The sequence below is a fragment of the Meleagris gallopavo genome, chromosome 2, assembly GCF_905368555.1.
Source record: "Meleagris gallopavo chromosome 2, MGAL_WU_HG_1.1, whole genome shotgun sequence".
NCBI classification, from domain to species: domain Eukaryota; kingdom Metazoa; phylum Chordata; class Aves; order Galliformes; family Phasianidae; genus Meleagris; species Meleagris gallopavo.
The window spans coordinates 70,383,049-70,408,940 of record NC_139405.1 but is presented as its reverse complement, the minus strand read 5'-3'; the positions used below and the strand labels follow the sequence as shown (position 1 = coordinate 70,408,940).

Below are 25,892 nucleotides of genomic sequence, written 5' to 3'. Positions count from 1 at the left end.
GGGGGCACTGACCCTGACTGCCACGCCCCCGCCCCTCAACTGCTCTCTTGCTTACCCTCCTCACAGTGGTGGGGTGAATGATATGACGGAACAACTCAGCTGAGGAGGGGAAGGTCACACACCAGGTACAACTCTGCACAAAGCAGTTTCATTTTGAAGAGGATTCGTTTAATTACCCATTAAAAAAGAACTTGGATAGTGAGAACTAAAATCAAACTAAAACCGCTTTCCCATTCTAACTTGTGCCTGACTCAGGTGTTTGAAGTAAGGATGGCAGCAGCGCATGTCAAGGATGGTCCCCAAACTGGTACGTGTGTTCACTTGTTGTCAAAGCTCCAATGTTATGTATTTATTTATTATACTCAAGTTATGTCCGTAACTCCCCCCATCCCCATGCTGGGGGCTACTGCCAGCCTACTTCCATATGGGCTGTGACCTCACAGAGTTATCCCCACCCACCGGACTATGATCTCACGGCGCTGCCCATGTGAGCCAGCGGCCAGCACTTTGTCTCTCCCAGTGCGGTCGTGACCAGCTTTGAGCGATGGTTGTCGACAGCTTTCTCCTTATCCCCAGCCTCCTGCTCCTGGTGGCTGGGCTGTCTCTGCTCACCCCTCTCTGGCGCCGACAGGTAGGGAAATTTGAGGATGGGAGTCACTTGAGGCTAGGTGACTCAGGGCTTTGGGGTGGGGGGTGAGGGCTGCCCCGCAAGTCCTTTCACTGTGCCACGTTCATGTGCCCGCAGGGTTCTGACCGGCGCCGGCAATGGTGGACATGGTGGCTGCAAGTGGTGGCATCAAAGTCAGGTGAGTCCCCTGAGGGTCAGCCTGGCACATTCCCAGGCAGGACCAGCCCTCTGGGAGAAGTCAAGCTTCGTACCAGCCTCTGTCACGTGGCAGCCAGGCTGGGTGGGCCTGGAAGATCCCCTGTGCCCCCTGCTCTACTGTGGCTAAGGCCCGCTCCCTGTTTTACAGGTGCTGAGAGGCAGACAGGCAGGCACAGGAGCCCCCTGTGCAGGCCACGTTGCTCCCAGCAGCAAGCGTCACGATGGCAGGGCAGTCCCATCCTGCCCCATCCCGTGCAGCCAGGAAAGACCCAGCCTTTGTTGCTGCGCAGTCTGTGCCCCTCTCTTCACATGGACTCTGCCACTGGTACCACGAGCTCTGCGGGGAAACCTGTCAGGCTTCCCAGACAGGACCAGCGCCCGCAGGTTCTGGTGGCACGCGGGACCCCCAGGACGCTCAGTCAGCGTCCTAGGCTAGGCGGTGGAGTTAAAGACCTGCCACCTGAGATCTCTAACTTCACAAAGCCACCAGTGAAAGGGATGGTCTTCCAGGAGGGCCTCGTTCAAACAGAGGAGAGAAAACGCTGGTGGGACTACAAGACCAAAAGGCTTTTTTGGCGTATGCTCTCCTCAGCACTTCCCAAAGTGCACAAGAAACCAGGAGCAGCAGCAAGACCATCCCAAGGACCAGTTTTGAGCCTGGAGAGAAAAGCAGATGGCAAAACTGAAGCCTGCCAGCCCTTCAACTCTGGCTTCCGTGACAAGAGGAGCACAGAGAAATCAGACATGCTCGCTATGGAAGGGCTGTACCGGCAGCTCCTGGTGTCCCTAAAACGATCCAACACTAACAACAAATGCTACAAGTCAGGCGGCGGAAATGAAGAGCAACCACCGGATACCTCTTCCTGCACGCTGCCACCAGTGAAAGGGACGAACATGCATGAGAACATCCTTCAAACAGAGGAGGGGGAATGCTGGTGCAAGAGCAAGGCCAAGAGGCCTTCTGAGTATTGTATAGCTTCCCCAGCACTTCGCAGAGTCTAGATGGAAGCCTGAGCAGCTGCAGAACCAACACCAGGACCAGCTTCAGGCCTGGAGAAAAGGAGACAGCAGAACTGAAACCTGCCAGTGCCTCAACTCTGCCTTCATTGTCACGGTTTTATAGTTGACATATTAGTAGAGAACTGAATCTCAGCTCTAAGATCATCATTTGCATCCTACCATTTCAGACTGAGATCTTTCAGATTTTTAAAAAGATAATTTAATAAAATTAAATTTTACACGCTAGCCTTCAGAGAATTGTTATCCTTATTTCTTGACTTTTAGCAATAAGAGCAAACTCTCTCTGCAAAGAACAGTTTCAGAGCGTGTAAGACTGCACTGGGGAAGGGATCTGAAGCAAAAAGGGCCGATGAAATGCTCTTCTGGGGGCTTCTTGAAGCCGGCAAAAGTGCTTTGCCTGTGTCAGAGGGTTGGCAGCTTGTGGGCGGGCTGTCGAGCTCGCGTGGATGGAGCCAGCACTGCCCACCATGGACCAGGCTACCTGGCCATAAGTAGCCTCAGGGAGGGCAGCAGCTAGCTGCCACCCACAGAGCACGCAGAGTGAGCAAACGGTGTTGGTGTGTGTGCCTTGCTGGCTGCAGCCTGTCCGGCAGGGTGTTGAGCCTCTGCCAATACACAAATGTCTGGCTATGAGACTGGTACTATAGGCAGGGCTTTGGGTTCTTTGACAGTGGCTGGTTTTGTAAGTCACCAGACCTGACAGTAATGCATGGGAAAGGTTTATGTCACAGTGGCAAAAGGGTTCTGGGACGGGAATTAGCAGGGCTCATTCTGAGAGCTTTCAGCTAGATTTGAAGACAGATGGGGTTGTAGCCGGACTTGCATTGGTGGGGCAGCGCTCTAGTACTGATCAAAGCCAGTTAGCCTCCCACTCCACTGGGGTGAAACGGGCATGCTCAGCTCGCTCCCTGAAATGCCTGTACACCAATGCACGCAGCGTGGGGAATAAGCAGGAGGAGTTAGAAATCCGTGATTGGGCAGGAGATTAATCATAGAATCACAGAATGGCCTGGGTTGATAAGGACCACAATGATCATCGAGTTTCAACCCTCCTGCTATGTGCAGGGTTGCCAGCCACAAGACCAGGTTGCCCAGAGCCACATCCAGCCTGGCCTTGAATGCCTCCAGGGATGGAGCATCCACAACCTACTTGGGCAACCTGTTCCAGTGTGTCACTACCCTTTGGGTAAAAACTTCCTCCTAATATCTAACCTAAACCTCCCCTGTCTCAGTTTAAAACCATTCTCCCTTGTCTTATCACAATCCACCTTCGTAAACAGCTGTTCCCCCTGCTGTTTATATGCTCCCTTTAAGTACTGGAAGGCGGCAATGAGGTCTCCCTGGAGCCTTCTCTTCTCCAAGCTAAACAAGCCCAGTTCCCTCAACCTTTCCTCATAAGAGAGGTGCTCCAGCCCTCTGATCATGTTAGCGGCCCTCCTCTGGACCGCTCCAAGAGCTTCACATCCTTCCTGTACTGGGAACCCCGGGCCTGGACGCAGTATTCCAGATGAGGCCTCACAAGAGCCGAGTAGAGGGGGACAACCACCTCCCTCTCCCTGCTGCCCACCCCTTTTTTAATGCAGCCCAGAACACAGTTGGCCTCCCGAGCTGCGAGCTCACTCTGCTGGCTCATGTCCAGCTTCCCATCGACCAGGATCCCCAAGTCCTTCTCCGCAGGGCTGCTCTCAAGGAGATCTTCCCCCAGTTTGTATAAATACCTGGGATTGCCCCTACCCGAGTGCATCACCCTGCACTTGGCCTTACTGTACCTCATTAGGTTTTCATGGGCCCACTTCTCCAGCCTGTCCTGGTCCCTCTGGATGGCTTCCCTTCCTTCCAATATATCGACTGCACTGCTCAGCTTGGTGTCATCTGCAAACTTGCTGAGGGTGCACTCGACGCCATCCGTCTATGTCATTGATGAAGATGTTGCGGAGGACCGGTTCCAAGACCGACCCTTAGGGGACACCGCTTGTGACCAGCCTCCACCCTGAGATCTGGTGACAATTACAGAGGCCTGGTGGGACAGATCACATGACTGGAATGTGGTCATGGATGGCTATGTCCTTCTCAGGAAAGACAGGCCAGCAAGGCGAGGTGGTGGAGTTGCTCGTTATGTGAGAGAGCAACTAGAATGCATTGAGTACTTTCCAGGGGTGGATGAGGAGCGGGTTGAGACACTGTGGGTGGGAATTAAGGGGCAGACTGGCATGGGTGACACTGTTGTGGTGCAGTCTATTACAAGCCACTGGATCAGAACTAGGAAGCCGACGAGGCCTTCTACAGGCAGCTGATATCAGCCTCGCAATTACAGGCCCTGGTTATCATGGGGGATTTTAACTACCCTGATCTTTGCCGGAAGGTCTGCTCAGCCAGCCATCCACGAGCCACCCAAGAGGTTCCTCCAGTGCATTGATGATAACTTCCTGATGCAAATGGTGGATGAGCAAGCTAGGAGAGGAGCGCTGCTGGATTTTGTTCTCACTAACAAGGAGGGTCCAGTTGAAGTGGTGAAGGGCAGCCTTGGTTGCAGTGACCAGGAGATGATGGAGTTGAGGATCTCATGTGGCAGGAATAGAAAACCAAGCAGAATCACAACCCTGGACTTCAGTAGGGCCAACTTGGTCCTTTTCAAGCAATTGCTAGGGGAAATCCCATGGGACAGGGTACTTGAAGATAAAGGGGCCCGAGATAGTTGGTTAGCATTCAAGGACTGCTTCTTCCAAGCTCATGACCAGAGCATCCCAACAGGTTGGAAGTCAAGAAAGGGAGCCAGGAGACCTGCGTGGTTAAAGAGGGAACTGCTGGGCTAACTCAAGTGGAAGAGGAGAGTCTACAGATCATGGAAGGAGGGCTGGCCTCCTGGGAGAAATATAAGACTGTTGTCAGAGGATGAAGGGAGGCAACTAGGAAAGCTCAGCCCCTCCTTAGAGTTTAACCTGGCAAGAGCGGGCAAGGACAACAGAAAGGGCTTCTTCAAGTACACTGCAGACAGAACTAATACTAGGGGCAGTGTAGGCCCACTGATGAATGAGGTGGGTGCCCTGGTAACAGAAGATACAGAGAAGGCGGAGTTACTAAATGCCTTCTTTATCTCTGTCTATAGTGCTGGAGGCTGTCCTGAGGAGCCTAGATCTGCATTGCTCAAAAATAAGCAATTATACCAGTGCCTGGAATGCTACCTTACGAGAATCCTGAAGCTGTGGGGGCACTGACCCTGACTGCCACGCCCCCGCCCCTCAACTGCTCTCTTGCTTACCCTCCTCACAGTGGTGGGGTGAATGATATGACGGAACAACTCAGCTGAGGAGGGGAAGGTCACACACCAGGTACAACTCTGCACAAAGCAGTTTCATTTTGAAGAGGATTCGTTTAATTACCCATTAAAAAAGAACTTGGATAGTGAGAACTAAAATCAAACTAAAACCGCTTTCCCATTCTAACTTGTGCCTGACTCAGGTGTTTGAAGTAAGGATGGCAGCAGCGCATGTCAAGGATGGTCCCCAAACTGGTACGTGTGTTCACTTGTTGTCAAAGCTCCAATGTTATGTATTTATTTATTATACTCAAGTTATGTCCGTAACTCCCCCCATCCCCATGCTGGGGGCTACTGCCAGCCTACTTCCATATGGGCTGTGACCTCACAGAGTTATCCCCACCCACCGGACTATGATCTCACGGCGCTGCCCATGTGAGCCAGCGGCCAGCACTTTGTCTCTCCCAGTGCGGTCGTGACCAGCTTTGAGCGATGGTTGTCGACAGCTTTCTCCTTATCCCCAGCCTCCTGCTCCTGGTGGCTGGGCTGTCTCTGCTCACCCCTCTCTGGCGCCGACAGGTAGGGAAATTTGAGGATGGGAGTCACTTGAGGCTAGGTGACTCAGGGCTTTGGGGTGGGGGGTGAGGGCTGCCCCGCAAGTCCTTTCACTGTGCCACGTTCATGTGCCCGCAGGGTTCTGACCGGCGCCGGCAATGGTGGACATGGTGGCTGCAAGTGGTGGCATCAAAGTCAGGTGAGTCCCCTGAGGGTCAGCCTGGCACATTCCCAGGCAGGACCAGCCCTCTGGGAGAAGTCAAGCTTCGTACCAGCCTCTGTCACGTGGCAGCCAGGCTGGGTGGGCCTGGAAGATCCCCTGTGCCCCCTGCTCTACTGTGGCTAAGGCCCGCTCCCTGTTTTACAGGTGCTGAGAGGCAGACAGGCAGGCACAGGAGCCCCCTGTGCAGGCCACGTTGCTCCCAGCAGCAAGCGTCACGATGGCAGGGCAGTCCCATCCTGCCCCATCCCGTGCAGCCAGGAAAGACCCAGCCTTTGTTGCTGCGCAGTCTGTGCCCCTCTCTTCACATGGACTCTGCCACTGGTACCACGAGCTCTGCGGGGAAACCTGTCAGGCTTCCCAGACAGGACCAGCGCCCGCAGGTTCTGGTGGCACGCGGGACCCCCAGGACGCTCAGTCAGCGTCCTAGGCTAGGCGGTGGAGTTAAAGACCTGCCACCTGAGATCTCTAACTTCACAAAGCCACCAGTGAAAGGGATGGTCTTCCAGGAGGGCCTCGTTCAAACAGAGGAGAGAAAACGCTGGTGGGACTACAAGACCAAAAGGCTTTTTTGGCGTATGCTCTCCTCAGCACTTCCCAAAGTGCACAAGAAACCAGGAGCAGCAGCAAGACCATCCCAAGGACCAGTTTTGAGCCTGGAGAGAAAAGCAGATGGCAAAACTGAAGCCTGCCAGCCCTTCAACTCTGGCTTCCGTGACAAGAGGAGCACAGAGAAATCAGACATGCTCGCTATGGAAGGGCTGTACCGGCAGCTCCTGGTGTCCCTAAAACGATCCAACACTAACAACAAATGCTACAAGTCAGGCGGCGGAAATGAAGAGCAACCACCGGATACCTCTTCCTGCACGCTGCCACCAGTGAAAGGGACGAACATGCATGAGAACATCCTTCAAACAGAGGAGGGGGAATGCTGGTGCAAGAGCAAGGCCAAGAGGCCTTCTGAGTATTGTATAGCTTCCCCAGCACTTCGCAGAGTCTAGATGGAAGCCTGAGCAGCTGCAGAACCAACACCAGGACCAGCTTCAGGCCTGGAGAAAAGGAGACAGCAGAACTGAAACCTGCCAGTGCCTCAACTCTGCCTTCATTGTCACGGTTTTATAGTTGACATATTAGTAGAGAACTGAATCTCAGCTCTAAGATCATCATTTGCATCCTACCATTTCAGACTGAGATCTTTCAGATTTTTAAAAAGATAATTTAATAAAATTAAATTTTATACGCTAGCCTTCAGAGAATTGTTATCCTTATTTCTTGACTTTTAGCAATAAGAGCAAACTCTCTCTGCAAAGAACAGTTTCAGAGCGTGTAAGACTGCACTGGGGAAGGGATCTGAAGCAAAAAGGGCCGATGAAATGCTCTTCTGGGGGCTTCTTGAAGCCGGCAAAAGTGCTTTGCCTGTGTCAGAGGGTTGGCAGCTTGTGGGCGGGCTGTCGAGCTCGCGTGGATGGAGCCAGCACTGCCCACCATGGACCAGGCTACCTGGCCATAAGTAGCCTCAGGGAGGGCAGCAGCTAGCTGCCACCCACAGAGCACGCAGAGTGAGCAAACGGTGTTGGTGTGTGTGCCTTGCTGGCTGCAGCCTGTCCGGCAGGGTGTTGAGCCTCTGCCAATACACAAATGTCTGGCTATGAGACTGGTACTATAGGCAGGGCTTTGGGTTCTTTGACAGTGGCTGGTTTTGTAAGTCACCAGACCTGACAGTAATGCATGGGAAAGGTTTATGTCACAGTGGCAAAAGGGTTCTGGGACGGGAATTAGCAGGGCTCATTCTGAGAGCTTTCAGCTAGATTTGAAGACAGATGGGGTTGTAGCCGGACTTGCATTGGTGGGGCAGCGCTCTAGTACTGATCAAAGCCAGTTAGCCTCCCACTCCACTGGGGTGAAAGGGGCATGCTCAGCTCGCTCCCTGAAATGCCTGTACACCAATGCACGCAGCGTGGGGAATAAGCAGGAGGAGTTAGAAATCCGTGATTGGGCAGGAGATTAATCATAGAATCACAGAATGGCCTGGGTTGATAAGGACCACAATGATCATCGAGTTTCAACCCTCCTGCTATGTGCAGGGTTGCCAGCCACAAGACCAGGTTGCCCAGAGCCACATCCAGCCTGGCCTTGAATGCCTCCAGGGATGGAGCATCCACAACCTACTTGGGCAACCTGTTCCAGTGTGTCACTACCCTTTGGGTAAAAACTTCCTCCTAATATCTAACCTAAACCTCCCCTGTCTCAGTTTAAAACCATTCTCCCTTGTCTTATCACAATCCACCTTCGTAAACAGCTGTTCCCCCTGCTGTTTATATGCTCCCTTTAAGTACTGGAAGGCGGCAATGAGGTCTCCCTGGAGCCTTCTCTTCTCCAAGCTAAACAAGCCCAGTTCCCTCAACCTTTCCTCATAAGAGAGGTGCTCCAGCCCTCTGATCATGTTAGCGGCCCTCCTCTGGACCGCTCCAAGAGCTTCACATCCTTCCTGTACTGGGAACCCCGGGCCTGGACGCAGTATTCCAGATGAGGCCTCACAAGAGCCGAGTAGAGGGGGACAACCACCTCCCTCTCCCTGCTGCCCACCCCTTTTTTAATGCAGCCCAGAACACAGTTGGCCTCCCGAGCTGCGAGCTCACTCTGCTGGCTCATGTCCAGCTTCCCATCGACCAGGATCCCCAAGTCCTTCTCCGCAGGGCTGCTCTCAAGGAGATCTTCCCCCAGTTTGTATAAATACCTGGGATTGCCCCTACCCGAGTGCATCACCCTGCACTTGGCCTTACTGTACCTCATTAGGTTTTCATGGGCCCACTTCTCCAGCCTGTCCTGGTCCCTCTGGATGGCTTCCCTTCCTTCCAATATATCGACTGCACTGCTCAGCTTGGTGTCATCTGCAAACTTGCTGAGGGTGCACTCGACGCCATCCTCTATGTCATTGATGAAGATGTTGCGGAGGACCGGTTCCAAGACCGACCCTTAGGGGACACCGCTTGTGACCAGCCTCCACCCTGAGATCTGGTGACAATTACAGAGGCCTGGTGGGACAGATCACATGACTGGAATGTGGTCATGGATGGCTATGTCCTTCTCAGGAAAGACAGGCCAGCAAGGCGAGGTGGTGGAGTTGCTCGTTATGTGAGAGAGCAACTAGAATGCATTGAGTACTTTCCAGGGGTGGATGAGGAGCGGGTTGAGACACTGTGGGTGGGAATTAAGGGGCAGACTGGCATGGGTGACACTGTTGTGGTGCAGTCTATTACAAGCCACTGGATCAGAACTAGGAAGCCGACGAGGCCTTCTACAGGCAGCTGATATCAGCCTCGCAATTACAGGCCCTGGTTATCATGGGGGATTTTAACTACCCTGATCTTTGCCGGAAGGTCTGCTCAGCCAGCCATCCACGAGCCACCCAAGAGGTTCCTCCAGTGCATTGATGATAACTTCCTGATGCAAATGGTGGATGAGCAAGCTAGGAGAGGAGCGCTGCTGGATTTTGTTCTCACTAACAAGGAGGGTCCAGTTGAAGTGGTGAAGGGCAGCCTTGGTTGCAGTGACCAGGAGATGATGGAGTTGAGGATCTCATGTGGCAGGAATAGAAAACCAAGCAGAATCACAACCCTGGACTTCAGTAGGGCCAACTTGGTCCTTTTCAAGCAATTGCTAGGGGAAATCCCATGGGACAGGGTACTTGAAGATAAAGGGGCCCGAGATAGTTGGTTAGCATTCAAGGACTGCTTCTTCCAAGCTCATGACCAGAGCATCCCAACAGGTTGGAAGTCAAGAAAGGGAGCCAGGAGACCTGCGTGGTTAAAGAGGGAACTGCTGGGCTAACTCAAGTGGAAGAGGAGAGTCTACAGATCATGGAAGGAGGGCTGGCCTCCTGGGAGAAATATAAGACTGTTGTCAGAGGATGAAGGGAGGCAACTAGGAAAGCTCAGCCCCTCCTTAGAGTTTAACCTGGCAAGAGCGGGCAAGGACAACAGAAAGGGCTTCTTCAAGTACACTGCAGACAGAACTAATACTAGGGGCAGTGTAGGCCCACTGATGAATGAGGTGGGTGCCCTGGTAACAGAAGATACAGAGAAGGCGGAGTTACTAAATGCCTTCTTTATCTCTGTCTATAGTGCTGGAGGCTGTCCTGAGGAGCCTAGATCTGCATTGCTCAAAAATAAGCAATTATACCAGTGCCTGGAATGCTACCTTACGAGAATCCTGAAGCTGTGGGGGCACTGACCCTGACTGCCACGCCCCCGCCCCTCAACTGCTCTCTTGCTTACCCTCCTCACAGTGGTGGGGTGAATGATATGACGGAACAACTCAGCTGAGGAGGGGAAGGTCACACACCAGGTACAACTCTGCACAAAGCAGTTTCATTTTGAAGAGGATTCGTTTAATTACCCATTAAAAAAGAACTTGGATAGTGAGAACTAAAATCAAACTAAAACCGCTTTCCCATTCTAACTTGTGCCTGACTCAGGTGTTTGAAGTAAGGATGGCAGCAGCGCATGTCAAGGATGGTCCCCAAACTGGTACGTGTGTTCACTTGTTGTCAAAGCTCCAATGTTATGTATTTATTTATTATACTCAAGTTATGTCCGTAACTCCCCCCATCCCCATGCTGGGGGCTACTGCCAGCCTACTTCCATATGGGCTGTGACCTCACAGAGTTATCCCCACCCACCGGACTATGATCTCACGGCGCTGCCCATGTGAGCCAGCGGCCAGCACTTTGTCTCTCCCAGTGCGGTCGTGACCAGCTTTGAGCGATGGTTGTCGACAGCTTTCTCCTTATCCCCAGCCTCCTGCTCCTGGTGGCTGGGCTGTCTCTGCTCACCCCTCTCTGGCGCCGACAGGTAGGGAAATTTGAGGATGGGAGTCACTTGAGGCTAGGTGACTCAGGGCTTTGGGGTGGGGGGTGAGGGCTGCCCCGCAAGTCCTTTCACTGTGCCACGTTCATGTGCCCGCAGGGTTCTGACCGGCGCCGGCAATGGTGGACATGGTGGCTGCAAGTGGTGGCATCAAAGTCAGGTGAGTCCCCTGAGGGTCAGCCTGGCACATTCCCAGGCAGGACCAGCCCTCTGGGAGAAGTCAAGCTTCGTACCAGCCTCTGTCACGTGGCAGCCAGGCTGGGTGGGCCTGGAAGATCCCCTGTGCCCCCTGCTCTACTGTGGCTAAGGCCCGCTCCCTGTTTTACAGGTGCTGAGAGGCAGACAGGCAGGCACAGGAGCCCCCTGTGCAGGCCATGTTGCTCCCAGCAGCAAGCGTCACGATGGCAGGGCAGTCCCATCCTGCCCCATCCCGTGCAGCCAGGAAAGACCCAGCCTTTGTTGCTGCGCAGTCTGTGCCCCTCTCTTCACATGGACTCTGCCACTGGTACCACGAGCTCTGCGGGGAAACCTGTCAGGCTTCCCAGACAGGACCAGCGCCCGCAGGTTCTGGTGGCACGCGGGACCCCCAGGACGCTCAGTCAGCGTCCTAGGCTAGGCGGTGGAGTTAAAGACCTGCCACCTGAGATCTCTAACTTCACAAAGCCACCAGTGAAAGGGATGGTCTTCCAGGAGGGCCTCGTTCAAACAGAGGAGAGAAAACGCTGGTGGGACTACAAGACCAAAAGGCTTTTTTGGCGTATGCTCTCCTCAGCACTTCCCAAAGTGCACAAGAAACCAGGAGCAGCAGCAAGACCATCCCAAGGACCAGTTTTGAGCCTGGAGAGAAAAGCAGATGGCAAAACTGAAGCCTGCCAGCCCTTCAACTCTGGCTTCCGTGACAAGAGGAGCACAGAGAAATCAGACATGCTCGCTATGGAAGGGCTGTACCGGCAGCTCCTGGTGTCCCTAAAACGATCCAACACTAACAACAAATGCTACAAGTCAGGCGGCGGAAATGAAGAGCAACCACCGGATACCTCTTCCTGCACGCTGCCACCAGTGAAAGGGACGAACATGCATGAGAACATCCTTCAAACAGAGGAGGGGGAATGCTGGTGCAAGAGCAAGGCCAAGAGGCCTTCTGAGTATTGTATAGCTTCCCCAGCACTTCGCAGAGTCTAGATGGAAGCCTGAGCAGCTGCAGAACCAACACCAGGACCAGCTTCAGGCCTGGAGAAAAGGAGACAGCAGAACTGAAACCTGCCAGTGCCTCAACTCTGCCTTCATTGTCACGGTTTTATAGTTGACATATTAGTAGAGAACTGAATCTCAGCCCTAAGATCATCATTTGCATCCTACCATTTCAGACTGAGATCTTTCAGATTTTTAAAAAGATAATTTAATAAAATTAAATTTTACACGCTAGCCTTCAGAGAATTGTTATCCTTATTTCTTGACTTTTAGCAATAAGAGCAAACTCTCTCTGCAAAGAACAGTTTCAGAGCGTGTAAGACTGCACTGGGGAAGGGATCTGAAGCAAAAAGGGCCGATGAAATGCTCTTCTGGGGGCTTCTTGAAGCCGGCAAAAGTGCTTTGCCTGTGTCAGAGGGTTGGCAGCTTGTGGGCGGGCTGTCGAGCTTGCGTGGATGGAGCCAGCACTGCCCACCATGGACCAGGCTACCTGGCCATAAGTAGCCTCAGGGAGGGCAGCAGCTAGCTGCCACCCACAGAGCACGCAGAGTGAGCAAACGGTGTTGGTGTGTGTGCCTTGCTGGCTGCAGCCTGTCCGGCAGGGTGTTGAGCCTCTGCCAATACACAAATGTCTGGCTATGAGACTGGTACTATAGGCAGGGCTTTGGGTTCTTTGACAGTGGCTGGTTTTGTAAGTCACCAGACCTGACAGTAATGCATGGGAAAGGTTTATGTCACAGTGGCAAAAGGGTTCTGGGACGGGAATTAGCAGGGCTCATTCTGAGAGCTTTCAGCTAGATTTGAAGACAGATGGGGTTGTAGCCGGACTTGCATTGGTGGGGCAGCGCTCTAGTACTGATCAAAGCCAGTTAGCCCCCACTCCACTGGGGTGAAACGGGCATGCTCAGCTCGCTCCCTGAAATGCCTGTACACCAATGCACGCAGCGTGGGGAATAAGCAGGAGGAGTTAGAAATCCGTGATTGGGCAGGAGATTAATCATAGAATCACAGAATGGCCTGGGTTGATAAGGACCACAATGATCATCGAGTTTCAACCCTCCTGCTATGTGCAGGGTTGCCAACCACAAGACCAGGTTGCCCAGAGCCACATCCAGCCTGGCCTTGAATGCCTCCAGGGATGGGGCATCCACAACCTACTTGGGCAACCTGTTCCAGTGTGTCACTACCCTTTGGGTAAAAACTTCCTCCTAATATTTAACCTAAACCTCCCCTGTCTCAGTTTAAAACCATTCTCCCTTGTCTTATCACAATCCACCTTCGTAAACAGCTGTTCCCCCTGCTGTTTATATGCTCCCTTTAAGTACTGGAAGGCGGCAATGAGGTCTCCCCGGAGCCTTCTCTTCTCCAAGCTAAACAAGCCCAGTTCCCTCAACCTTTCCTCATAAGAGAGGTGCTCCAGCCCTCTGATCATGTTAGCGGCCCTCCTCTGGACCGCTCCAAGAGCTTCACATCCTTCCTGTACTGGGAACCCGGGCCTGGACGCAGTATTCCAGATGAGGCCTCACAAGAGCCGAGTAGAGGGGGACAACCACCTCCCTCTCCCTGCTGCCCACCCCTTTTTTAATGCAGCCCAGAACACAGTTGGCCTCCCGAGCTGCGAGCTCACTCTGCTGGCTCACGTCCAGCTTCCCATCGACCAGGATCCCCAAGTCCTTCTCCGCAGGGCTGCTCTCAAGGAGATCTTCCCCCAGTTTGTATAAATACCTGGGATTGCCCCTACCCGAGTGCATCACCCTGCACTTGGCCTTACTGTACCTCATTAGATTTTCATGGGCCCACTTCTCCAGCCTGTCCTGGTCCCTCTGGATGGCTTCCCTTCCTTCCAATATATCGACTGCACTGCTCAGCTTGGTGTCATCTGCAAACTTGCTGAGGGTGCACTCGACGCCATCATCTATGTCACTGATGAAGATGTTGCGGAGGACCGGTTCCAAGACCGACCCTTAGGGGACACCGCTTGTGATTGACCTCCACACTGACTCAGAACCATTGAACACAACTGTTTGGTTACATCCAGCCAGCCAATTCCTAATCCATTAAACAGTCCATCCTTCAAATCCACGTCTCTTCAATTTAGAGAGAAGTTCGTGGTGAGAGACCATGATAAAGGCCTTGCAGAATTTTTAGATAGGAGGCAATTCTATCCGTTGCCCTTCCCCCATCCTCTGAAGCAACCACTCCATTATAGAAGGCCACAAGATTGGTCAGGCAAGATCTGCTCTTTGTGAAGCCATGATGGGAGCAGAACACATGAAGATTTGATCAAAGAGGTAAGTAAAGAGATTCTGTTATTAAGTTAATGATCTCTGCTCTGTTCTGCAGCATCTCTTCGTTTGTTTCTCTTTTGAATTATCCTCAGCATGGACAGCTGTCAAGTAGTTGATGATCATTATCTTAAACCACTAGCTTGTAGTTTTGTAGAACATTTTATGGAGCAATGAAAACAAGCACGTGTTTAAACAAAATATTCAAATGTAGTAGCTAAGCTTTTCCTTACTCAGAACTTTATTTTCTGTTCATTCCCTCTTAGACCTCGTATCAAAAAGCGTAAGCTGATTATCCAGGGGCATATAACTTTATGTCTTCCATGAGTTTCCAGGGACAGTAATAGATGGAGTAAAATGGAATGTAACAATAAAATAATAATAATAATAGTAAATGATTAGTAAATCTGGCAGCTATAGCAAAAGTGACCCATGGATAACAAACATTATTAAGGAGATGACACAAATTGTACAGGATTTACTTTTCAGTTATTTTTGTAATCATGGCAGGAAAGAAGCTGTATGTATTTTATGGAGCTGTACAAATGCAGTACATCTCAGCTACTAACAACACTTTGAGAACTAGATGGATTACATTTTCTCACAACTAAATTTGTGTTCCTTTACCTTATTTTCCTCTTAGTACTTGCTTTTTCCTTTAAAATCTTTACTAGAAAAAAGTTACCAAGTGGAATGGAAAGACTTCCTAACCCCACAGCAGCATTATGACTGTAAGCATGTTAGAAAAATCTGACAGAAATGATAAGTCATGGCTTGAAACAGTGATTGAGCACCTTGTGGGAAGGCAGGGCCAACCCAGGGGAGCTCAGGTATATGCAATGCACCTGCATGATCAGAAGGGGTGGAGTCAGGATCCACACCTTTCCAGACCTCACTTAAGGGTTGGCAGTGAAGGCACAGGTGTCTAACTGGAGTTTCCTGCTTACCTGAGGCATTCTGAAGGTAAGCAGCATCTTTTTTTTTTTTTTTTTTTTTGGTGACTATTGTATATGAGTAAATTCTTGTTTGACGTAGCCTAGGACCTTGCTGCTCTGCTGTCATTGCTGCCCTTCCTATTGCTTTACACAAGGGAAAGTGTTCTTGATCCTTCAAAGTACTGATATTAGCAGGGATCTAAGAGTTAAAGCCTTTTGCATGGATCTGAATGCTTGAGATAAGTTTGTCTAGTTAAGAATAACCAAAGATATAATTAAAGAGGGATGTTTACAGCATGTTTGCATTTCAGATGCTGCTGGAGTCCTAATGAAAATAGGTTGTCAAAACTTTTTCTTTGTTTCAAATGAAGCACTGCTAGTTTGTTAGTCAAGCTTTTCTAGTCTCCTCTTATGCCCGTTTTCTTTTCTGTATATGGAAATAATGAGGTATTTCAGTTTATTCTTTTGAATAAATTTAAATTATAATTAAATTATTTGGGGTGATTTCATTTAAAAGCTCTCTTTTTGTTAGAAGAGACAATAGTGAAGTCCTTTGTCTAAAAAGTGGTAAGAATTTCCCACAGCCGTTTAGAAAATGAATTATACAGAAAATGTAACAGGTCATAGTCATTTGTGTATTACAAAAATAATGATAGGGCAAATTTGCAGGTATAACACTAAAGTCTTAAAGAATGGAAGTCTATGGCATGCAGATATCTCTAGCATTTTGACTTGTTTCCTGTTGCTAGAGAAAATCCTTACTTCATAGACGTTTGGAACCATAAGAATTGCTAACATAAAATTGGCAGGCTTTTTTTTTTTTTTTTTTTTTTGTTAGATCTATCTCAAAGTAAATGAGGTATGTTCCACACCTGTAACTTTTAGTCATAGAGGCTTTAATTGTATGTGATTTAATTATTTTGGCTTCCAGAAAAGGGTTTCCGAATTTATTCAGTTAAGGCTGCTCTGCAGGCTTGACAATAAATCCTTCATATTTTCTGCACAGACCAAGGTCAGTCGCTTGCTCTTTGAAGCTGTGGATGTCTTCAATGCAGGTGTCCAGAAGAACTGTTTCTATACAGATGTCTTTTTTTAGTGCAAGCAGCAGACATTGTTACCAGCTTAAAAGCACTATGGATTTGTCACCAATTCTTAAACATGCTTGAAGACAAATTCCTTCAAGGGGACTCTTTTTTTTTTTTTTTTTTTTTTTTTTGCCTTTAACTATGCTTTGACACTTATCTAGGTACCCTTTCCATTTCTTCTGAAAATTAAAAGGATACTGTAACAACTCTGCATGATGTATTGTTTTAGCTGGGTGAGTAAGGAGGCTTCCAGACAAACTATCACAAATCATGACAGCTTCATTTGAGAAATTACAATTCCTCAATTTACTCTCATGTTACAGAGAGAGGAGAAGCAGACGTATGCTGGTGTTTAATGCTTCTGCAGTGGTGGAAGTTTAACAAACACTGAGAAGTGTAGTAGTAGAGGAGTGAGCACAGATTTGTTTTTACTGATTCTACAAGGACTGAGGGGGAAAAATGAAGAGAGCAGGAGAGTGGTAGATTGGATAGTTTTATTTAATTAGCCTGACTTGACAGGCAGTGCTGCTTTAGTTGCCAAATAAAACATCCAACAATCAGGGTAAATAGAGCTTCTGTTATTATAACCATGACCTCTTGTTTGGCTACGGAGTTCTGACACATGGGTTTCCCAAGCTTTCACTAGAGTAGTGCTGGGGGTTCTGTGAGAGGAGGAGAACTCCCAGTTGTTAATTTATTTTTCTTTAGGTTTATATTTTCTCAAGTCGGGTCACAATCCTGCAATCCTGGATAAGATGCATTTTGTCTTTTTTTTTTTTGGACACATCAGACATTAAAACAAGAATTGTCTTACTAACTTCCCCTGTTTGTCTTGTATTTGATTGTCATACGTTATATATGATATTTATATTAATATATATCACAGTCATATAATAAAATACTTACATGGTCTGGCATCTATTCCATGGGTTATAAATTTTACTTCTGATCTCATATGGGTAAGAATCTTCAAACATAATGTTTTACTCTTGGAAAATACTGATTCAACAAAACTAAAAAAAGACATTGCAGGAACTTAATGATGGGATAAGTCATATCTCAGAGAAACTTTTTAGATGTGCTGTTCATGTTCGAAACAAATTGCGTCTTTCAGATGTTCCCTTCCTGCGTTTCCTAAGATTCTGTGTATTGCTTTTGGCAATTTACTTTGGCTAATGATTTCAAGATTTAGGAAATGTTAGTGAGCTCTGTCCCCAGCTGGCTAACCTGGAACAAGTAATCTTACAATTTTTTTTTTTTAGACAAATTCAGGCAATTATTCTTAACTTTAGATCACAACATGAATTACTTGTGGGCTGCTAAGTTTAAAACTGAACTACGTTCAGCCCAAATAATGACAAATTTTGAGAAACAGATCATAAGTCTTTCCGTATTTTAGTGGAGTATGGATATGGACTTGAACATTTCAAAGACACCATACTGTATGTTTTTTGAATGATTAATGTTTTGTTTATTAGTTGTTAACTGACTTTAAAAATATTGATTAAGAAAAAAAGTAAAGAAAAGCAATTTGGGTTATTTCATAGATACTGATGTCTGGCTTTTTTATTGTGCCTGCATGGGGCTTGTATAAAATATGATATCAAAAATAGTGTACCCTAATCAAATGAAGACTCAGAAACCAGTTGAAGTCCCATACGTCCTTAACTCCACTTGCATCATCCTAACAGATCTTATCTCCTTCAGATGAACATGAGCTGGCACAACATGAGCTGACAGTGTGCCCAGGTGGCCAAGAGGGCCAATGGCATCCTGGCCTGCATCAGAAATAGTGTGGCCAGCAGGAGCAAGGAGATGATTATCCCCCTCTACTCAGCACTGGTGAGGCCGCACCTTGAGTATTGTGTTCAATTTAGGGCCCCTCACTACAGGAAAGATGTTGAGGCCCTGGAGCGTGTCCAGAGAAGGGCAACGAAACTGGTGAGGGATCTGGAGCACAAGTCCTATGAGGAGTAGCTGAGAGAGCTGAGATTGTTTAGTCTGTAGAATAGGAGGCTCAGGGGAGACGTCATTGCACTCTACAACTTCCTGAAGGGAGGTTGTGGTGAAGAAGGGTTTGGCCTCTTCTCCCAGCAATGAACAGGACCTGGGGAAATGGCTGCAAGTTGTACCAGAGGAGGTTTAGGTTGGACATGAGGAAAACCTTTTCCTCTCAGAGAATGATCAGGCACTGGAATGGCTGCCCAGAGAGGTGGTGGAGCTGCCGTCCCTGGCAGTGTTCAAGAGGCGTCTGGATAAGGAGCCGTGAGATATGGTTTAGTAGGCTGTGGTAGCAGTGGTAATGAGAAGACGGTTGGACTAGATGATCTAGGTCGTTTCCAACCTTGTAATTCTATGATTCTATGATTCCATGAGATGCCTCATTTTCAGACATGCCATGCCCAAACATGAAATAAATAACTCTGTATAATTGAATTAAATCTGATAAAATAAGATTGGGCCATAAAACACAAGATTCCAGCTCTTCCCTTTTCTCATATTTTTAGAATTTCTTTTTGTGAAAGACTACTGGAGAAAAAACACAGTGTGTTATTATTACTGAACTCCCCAGTTTCGAAAAAGATGGATCTCCTGGAAGGAGTCCAGCAGAGGGCTGCAAAGCTGATAAAGGGACTGGAGCACCTCTCATATGAAGAAAGGCTGAGTAACTTCCGTCTGTTTAGCCTGAGGAAAAGAAGACTGAGAGGGGATCTAGTAAATGTTTATAAAAATTTAAAGGGAAGTGGAGGCAAATGGATGAGGCCAGGCTGTTCTTGGCAATGTGTAACAATAAGACAAGGAGCAATGGCCTAGAACTTGCACATAGGAACTTCTGTACTAACATGTGGAAGAATGTCTTGTCAGTAAAGGTGACAGAGCACTGAAACAGCTTGCCCAGAGAGGTTATGGATTCTTCTTCTATGGAGACCTATTGTTGGGTACCTGCTTTAGCAGGGAGGTTGGACTTGATCTCTTGAGGTCCCTTCCAACCTCCATGGTTCTATGATTGTTAATTTGTTCTTTTGTCACAGGAAGATCAGTATGACACTTTTTTATATTGTGATCATTTTTAAATACAACATATTTAAACCCTCTGGCATGTAAGAAAAAAATGGAATCATCATCCCTCCTCGTTTCCTCACCATTGCGCTCACCAAACAGAAATTTGGGAAGATTGTCTGAAAAGTGAAATAAATCCATAAATGATTCTACACTGCTGCTGGATGATGAACTACCCATAAAATGCTCTCATTTTGTCTCTAAAAATGAGTTGGTTGTTGGTTTTTTTTTTTTGTTGGTTTTTTTTTTTTTTTTTTTTTTTTTGGCTATGTTATACTTACAGCCTTTTGACTCTTTTTGGCAGCCATTGACTCAGGGTACATAAAATTAAGGTTAGGGACAGCAAAACACCTGATCTTCCTATTGCACATCTTACCTTTTAACACAGATAAGGAGCTGGGAACAGTGAGAGTATCTTACTGCACCTTGCTTGACTTGTGGGTGTGGGGGATGAGGCTCTCACAGAATGACAGAATCATAGGGGTTGGAAGGGACCTCCAGAGATCATCGAGTCCAACCCCCCTGCCAAAGCAGGTTTCCTACACCAGGTCGCACAAGTAGGTGTCTAGGTGGGTCTTGAATATCTCCAGAGAAGAAGACTCCACAACCTCCCTGGGCAGCCAGTTCCAGTGCTCCGTCAACCTCACCGTAAAGAAGTTCTTGTGCACATTTGTGCAGAACTTCCTATGCTGTAGTTTCTGGCTGTTTCCCCTTGTCCTGTCTCCACACACTGCTGAAAACAGTCTGGCCTCACCACTCTGCCCCCCACACCTTAGATATTTATAGACCCAGTTCACTTAGCCTTTCAACCCAGTTCACTTACCCTCTAGTAATTAACATTCTGGAATAATGTATACTTTACAAAAAGGCTAAACTGAGTTTTCTGAGGATGATAGGTGTTTTATGATGGTCTCTGACTAGCTTTAGGAATAAGTATTTGAGTTTACATATGTACTATTCTTGCCTCTGCCCAGATTTGTCTAAATTCTTCCCATGTCATTGTACCTACAGTTTTTTATTGCTGCATCTGGACAGATATAATGTAGACTGGAAACTAAACTACTTTGGATAGGTCTTTTGCCAAAAATATGTATTTTGGCACTTTCCATTTCACCCTAGTTGTTTGCTACCTCCCCTCTTCACTGCTAGAAGACTTACATTCCTTTCCCAAACTCATTTGAAGTGAGGCTGTCTGTTCCTGACACAAACAGCAAAAAATAGACAGTTGTCAAATTTATACTGTTGCTATTGAAAATCTCTGAACATCTTTTCTCCATGGGGTATGCTATCTGCCAAGCTGACATGAGTAGCAGCTATAGCCTGTCATTCATTACCAAACTTCTCCCAGACCTTTGTAAATAGTCATTGTATGATTTAAGATTCCCCAAGAAAACAGAAGGAGATAAAGTGCTCTCACAAAAATGCTTGGAAAGGGGCGCACACACAAAAAGTGAGAGCTGAAGAAGTTAAAGCAAATGCTGAAAGAAGTGTTTTATCAGTGCCAATAGGAAAACTGAAAGGGCCATCAAAGATGACTAGAATAAAGAAACTGTGACTGTGTGAAGAATTCCAGTGCAAAGCAGTTGAATATTCATGGAAACTGAAATACAACATCTTGACGTCACTGAGAGTCTCAGCAAGCCTGACCAATGCGTTTCTGAAATCTTGTTATAGGAGATAATTCTATATATATATACAATTAATCTTACCTTCTAGAATCTCTTCTTATCTGAATTGCCATTTCACTTTGAAAACCATGTTACTTGACAATGAAGCCCTGATTTTGCTCAGGTTCTATTCAGTTGTTTCTAATCTTTGTTGATAGACTGGTGGAGGTAGGAGGGAATCTTTGGAAGCCATCCGGTCTAACATCTCTGCTTGAGTGGGGCCCCATAGAAATGGCAGACCAGGACTAATGACCTTGCTCATGAATATCTCCAAAGAGGGAGGAAACCCTCACAATCTTTCTGTGAAACCAGCGCCAGTACTTGGACACAGTAAGAAATTGTTTCCTGATGTTCAGACAGAGCCTACCATGTTTCAATTCGTGCCCACTCTTGTCCTGGTGCTGGACACCACTGGAAAGGGCCTTTGCAACTCTCTGTTTGTGTGTTTGTAGACACCGACAAGACCCACATCCTGAGTGTCCTAGCTCTTTCAGCCTCAGCTCACATGAGAGATATTCCAGCCCCTCAAACATCTTAGTGGCCTTTTGCTGTACTCTTCTATTATGTCCATATCTCTGTTCTATTGTGGAGCCCAGAACTCAACACAGCACTCTGGGTATAGCTGCACCCATGTTGAACAGAGGGGAAATACCACTGCCACTTAACTTGCTGGCAACACTGATAAAAATGTGTATGGTAAATGTGACTGTTTAATTTTTTTTTGTGTTCAGGAAGCTCACTTTTATCCTAATAAAAAAAGTCATAGAAGCTTATTGCAGACCCATGATGTTGCTTTAACATTAAATCAGTTTGCCACTCTTAGTGGCAATAGAGGGAATTCTGCCAGATTGAGATTAAAACAGCAATGATTTTAAGAGTAAGTGCAAAAACAATTTGTAGTGCTTGAGATCTAAGAGGAGGATTTTTGAAAGCTGTCTCAGGAAATCCTTTCTTATTGGCATGTCCTATGATATCTTCTTGGTAAAGATGAAATGTTTGTGTCTTTGAAGAAGAGTCGTATAACTCATGCATAATGCCAGATTTTCTTCAAATGCCTCTTGTGGTGACTGGTCTATGCCAGAATGCAGTGTAAAATTCTAATTTGCTGGTATAAGCATTTCTTCAACAACACACTCACTAGACAGAAAGTTTGAAGATGTGTTTTGAAAAGTTGTAGGATCTAACCCAATAAAGGGTACATTCAGGCTTGATGATTAGCCACCCATACATAAGTTGGGGAATGGCTGGCTAAGTAGTAGATTTCCCACTGAGATTTTAATAATGCCAAATAGGCATCAGCAGTAGAATGCTGTTCTGAAGAGGGTTTACATCATCTCCAATATATAAGCAAGAATGTAACTTGCAAGACATCAGAAATAACTTTTTCATTGCTCTTGGTACTGAATGACGCAGTCCAAGAAAAATTTGACCCATACGGGAAGAGTCCTGAGAAAATCAGAATCACAGAAGACTAGAAAAAAGTAATTATATGATGATCAATCAAAGAAGAAAAGCCCTAGGGGGAGCATGAGAACAATTTTCAATTATGTAACACCACTGAAAAGACAAAGGGAATAATCTGTTTTCCATGTTCAAGAAGGAGGTGAAAAGAAGTAATAGGTTTAAATTGCAGCAGATTACATATTAGGAATATGTACTACTAGTAAGAATAATGAAGTACTATGTAAGTTGCTTAAGAAGTTGTAGACTTTTTGTAACTACCTTGCTCTTGGCAAATACCCATCAGGCATAATATATACTTAGATTACTGCCTTATCCTGAGGAGAGTGGGTGTGGTGATGTCTCAAGATTCTTTTGAAGTCTTTATATCTGTCATTCTATGAATCTATGAATTACTAAAAATATATATATATATATTTCTGTTGGAAGGCAAAAAATAAATGATTGCTCTTCAAAATGGCTGGTGAGGATTCAGTGTATCAATTGTTCCAGCACTGGTGAAGACCCTTGAAACAGAGACATGATTCAGCATGATGATTTGCACTTTGAGTTTAGTGGCTGTCAGCAATGTGACTGTTGGTTGAAGTGACTGATTCAGGAGGGAGAACAAAGTCTGACAAAAATAAATATGCTCGCCCCTGCTAAGAGGTTAGCACCAACTGACATTGCTACTTAAGAAATCCAAGAGGACTAGGAGGAGTTTGGAACAGTGATAGTGCCTGGAAAACCATAACTGGATTTGGCAATGATGCAACAGTGCCTGTATGTTAAAGAAGATTAATGTCATGCAGTTCCATTAAAAGGAGAATGTGTACGACCTCAAGATTTTATTTCACTGAAGAACAAAACCAAATGCTAAAATTGGTAGTTCCCTAGGCAGTTCTAGTGATATTAGTCTGGAACACAAAGCTAATATCACAGTTTGCTTATAAACATTGTGTAAAATTATACTCATATCTGGCATATTTAGGCTTGTTAAAAAGTTAGTCATATCTCTGTCCTTGTATTTGTAGTGACCAAAAAAATTGTACAAGTCTTAAAGTTAACATTTTTGGCCCTGGGGGTAGGAATATGGAGTAAGTATGCTATTTTGGTGCAGTTGATTACAGGGCAATCCTTCTAGGTTATCACGTGTAGCATGGATCCCTTCTCTTAGGCTGTGAAAAAAAGTTTTCTGTAACTTGTAAAAATAAGCTAAAATTGAACACTTTCTTCTTTTTAATTTTTTTTTCCATTATTATTATAATTTCATGTCTTTAAAAAAATGACAAATGATATTAAGCCAGCTCTTCCATTCAAAACTCATGCTAGTTGAGGTCTTGATATTAAACCGCTCATTTTTAATATACATCCACTCACACTTCTACCTCTGAAATTACGATCTGTTCCTCAGCACATTTTTTTCAGAAATTGAATTCTTCAAGGAGAGTTGAACATGCTTGCCAGGAAGCGCAGTATCAAGATTTGTCCATCCTACCTAAAACTTCATTTAATCACTTTTGAAAAACATCAGTGCATGGTTTTAACCAGGCAAGATGAAATTTCATAATAAGTTTTCTTTTAATAAAGAAAATGCCAGCAAATGTTTCTATTATAAAAGGCTTTCTAGAGTGTCTATCTATTCCTAAAAAGGGTCTGCTCATGTGCTTCTCTACTCACATAAAACATGAGAGACAAAAATTTAAGTTCATGTGCTTGAGATCAGTTAAACTTCCCTCAAAGGATGTATGTTTAACCATGAAGATTGTAACTGTCTAAGGTGAGGTTGGGTAAAAGGAGGAGAAAATGCTGCTTCAGATGCAATCGGATCAGAGAGAAAGAAAACAAGCACTAGCACGAAATCTGGTAGCTTAGGGCTGGTGTATTTCTAAATCTGTTTAGTACAGAATGCATTGCCAATACCAAAACTGCGTTCTATAAACTAAGATTCCCCTTCCAATACAGGTCCCTAAATACCTGGCATTTGTTTTTGATGCATGATAGCTTTTACTGTTCTATGCAAGTGGAAGATCTGATAGGAATCAGATCTTGACTTCTTTTTTCACAGAAGGGTTTCTAAAAATCTCTTCTATAGATTCTCGGAAGACCTTGATTCCTAAGCAAGATGGGTTGTGCTGAAGTTGCCTGGTACTTTGATGCCAGGATTTTTAGGGCATTTTCCTGGCATGCAGGAAGCGATCCATATGTTTTTGTCAATGGAGTGACCTTCATGGGGAAATTAAAGAAAATTAAATTCATTTAGGATTTAAGACACTCCAGGAAGAGAAAGCTATAGCTTATGTTCCCTCAGACAGAATGATCTTGTATTTTCCACATCCTAGCAAGTAAATATAATAGAGTGTACTAATCATAGAATCACTCAGGTTGGAAAGACCTTAAAGACCATTGAGTCCAATCACAACCTAATCATACTACCCTAACTAACAAACCTCTGCTAAATCACGTCCCTGAGCATTGCATCCAAACAGTTTTTGAACATTCCAGGGACAGTGACTCAACCATCTTCCTCTGGACTGTATTCCAGTGCTTAACAACCCTTTCTGTAAAGAAGGTTTTCCTGATATCCAACTGATATAAACTTCCCCTGGTGTAACTTAAGGCACTTCCCCTAAAGGAAGAGAATGGTTATTGACAAATACATTTGCAAAACTCTTTGAATACTTTCAAAACAAGATCCTCAGAGATACACTGGTTAGACAAGAGCCAACCACCTTGCCCTTAAGAATAAAATAGTTCTGGGCATATTATTTTAAAATTTTGAGAATTTACTATAAAATGCAAAGGTGTGTATTACAATCACGCATATCTTGGTTCTGATAGAAACCCTCTATGCTAATTTAAGTTTATATTGTTGAGGTTAAGTGCCTAGATTCTGTGTAAAGTCTGCATTATATCCCCCTATATCTCATCTTTCATTAGTGCTCTCAATGCCATCTTTTTACAAGAACATTGAAAAATGAATGAAGAAGGAAAAGATTAACAAAATTATCTGAGTAATGGAATTAGCTCCTTGCTGTGAGAGAGTCCAGGATCTTGTTTGCCTTAGGTTATTCATGCTGCATATGAAGAGGTGATTTGATTCTAGCAGTGTCACAGAAATGTGACGAAGACCAATTATTTGACTACGGAAACAGATGCATGCAAATTACATATTTTGGATACTGAAGGTAACTGTTGATTAGACAGTCTACATAGGAAGTGTATTTTCTGTATCTTGATATCCACATTTCAGTTATGTTTACCTTTTAGAAAGACGTGCCTTAGCTGAACATGACTTACATTTTGTCAAACACAAGATGTGGGGGAAAGTGAAGGAAAGTGTTGGAAGTGATGAAAAAAATGTTCCAACAGTCCATTTTGGTTTTAAATTTTAAGAACTCAAAACCTTCTCTTTGTTTTATTCATTCTGTACTGAAAAAGCTCTAAAATAATACAAAATAAAGAATTAGTAACAGTGTAAGTA

The 25,892-nt window shown here is 46.1% G+C and overlaps 3 protein-coding genes across 3 annotated transcripts; all 3 read left to right on the top strand.

Moving 5' to 3' along the window:
- The first annotated feature begins 544 nt into the window (after positions 1-544).
- On the top strand, positions 545-1,828 carry LOC146545015 (uncharacterized). Its single transcript, XM_085218437.1, has 3 exons — positions 545-631; positions 746-806; positions 975-1,828. The coding sequence occupies exons 1-3, from the start codon at positions 545-547 to the stop codon at positions 1,826-1,828; spliced, it is 1,002 nt and encodes a 333-aa protein (XP_085074563.1).
- Positions 1,829-5,594: 3,766 nt separating this feature from the next.
- Positions 5,595-6,878, top strand: LOC146545014 (uncharacterized). Its single transcript, XM_085218436.1, has 3 exons — positions 5,595-5,681; positions 5,796-5,856; positions 6,025-6,878. Exons 1-3 carry the CDS (start codon positions 5,595-5,597, stop codon positions 6,876-6,878), a joined length of 1,002 nt encoding a protein of 333 aa, XP_085074562.1.
- Positions 6,879-10,643: 3,765 nt separating this feature from the next.
- On the top strand, positions 10,644-11,927 carry LOC109364798 (uncharacterized). Its single transcript, XM_031557659.2, has 3 exons — positions 10,644-10,730; positions 10,845-10,905; positions 11,074-11,927. Exons 1-3 carry the CDS (start codon positions 10,644-10,646, stop codon positions 11,925-11,927), a joined length of 1,002 nt encoding a protein of 333 aa, XP_031413519.2.
- Positions 11,928-25,892: the final 13,965 nt, after the last annotated feature.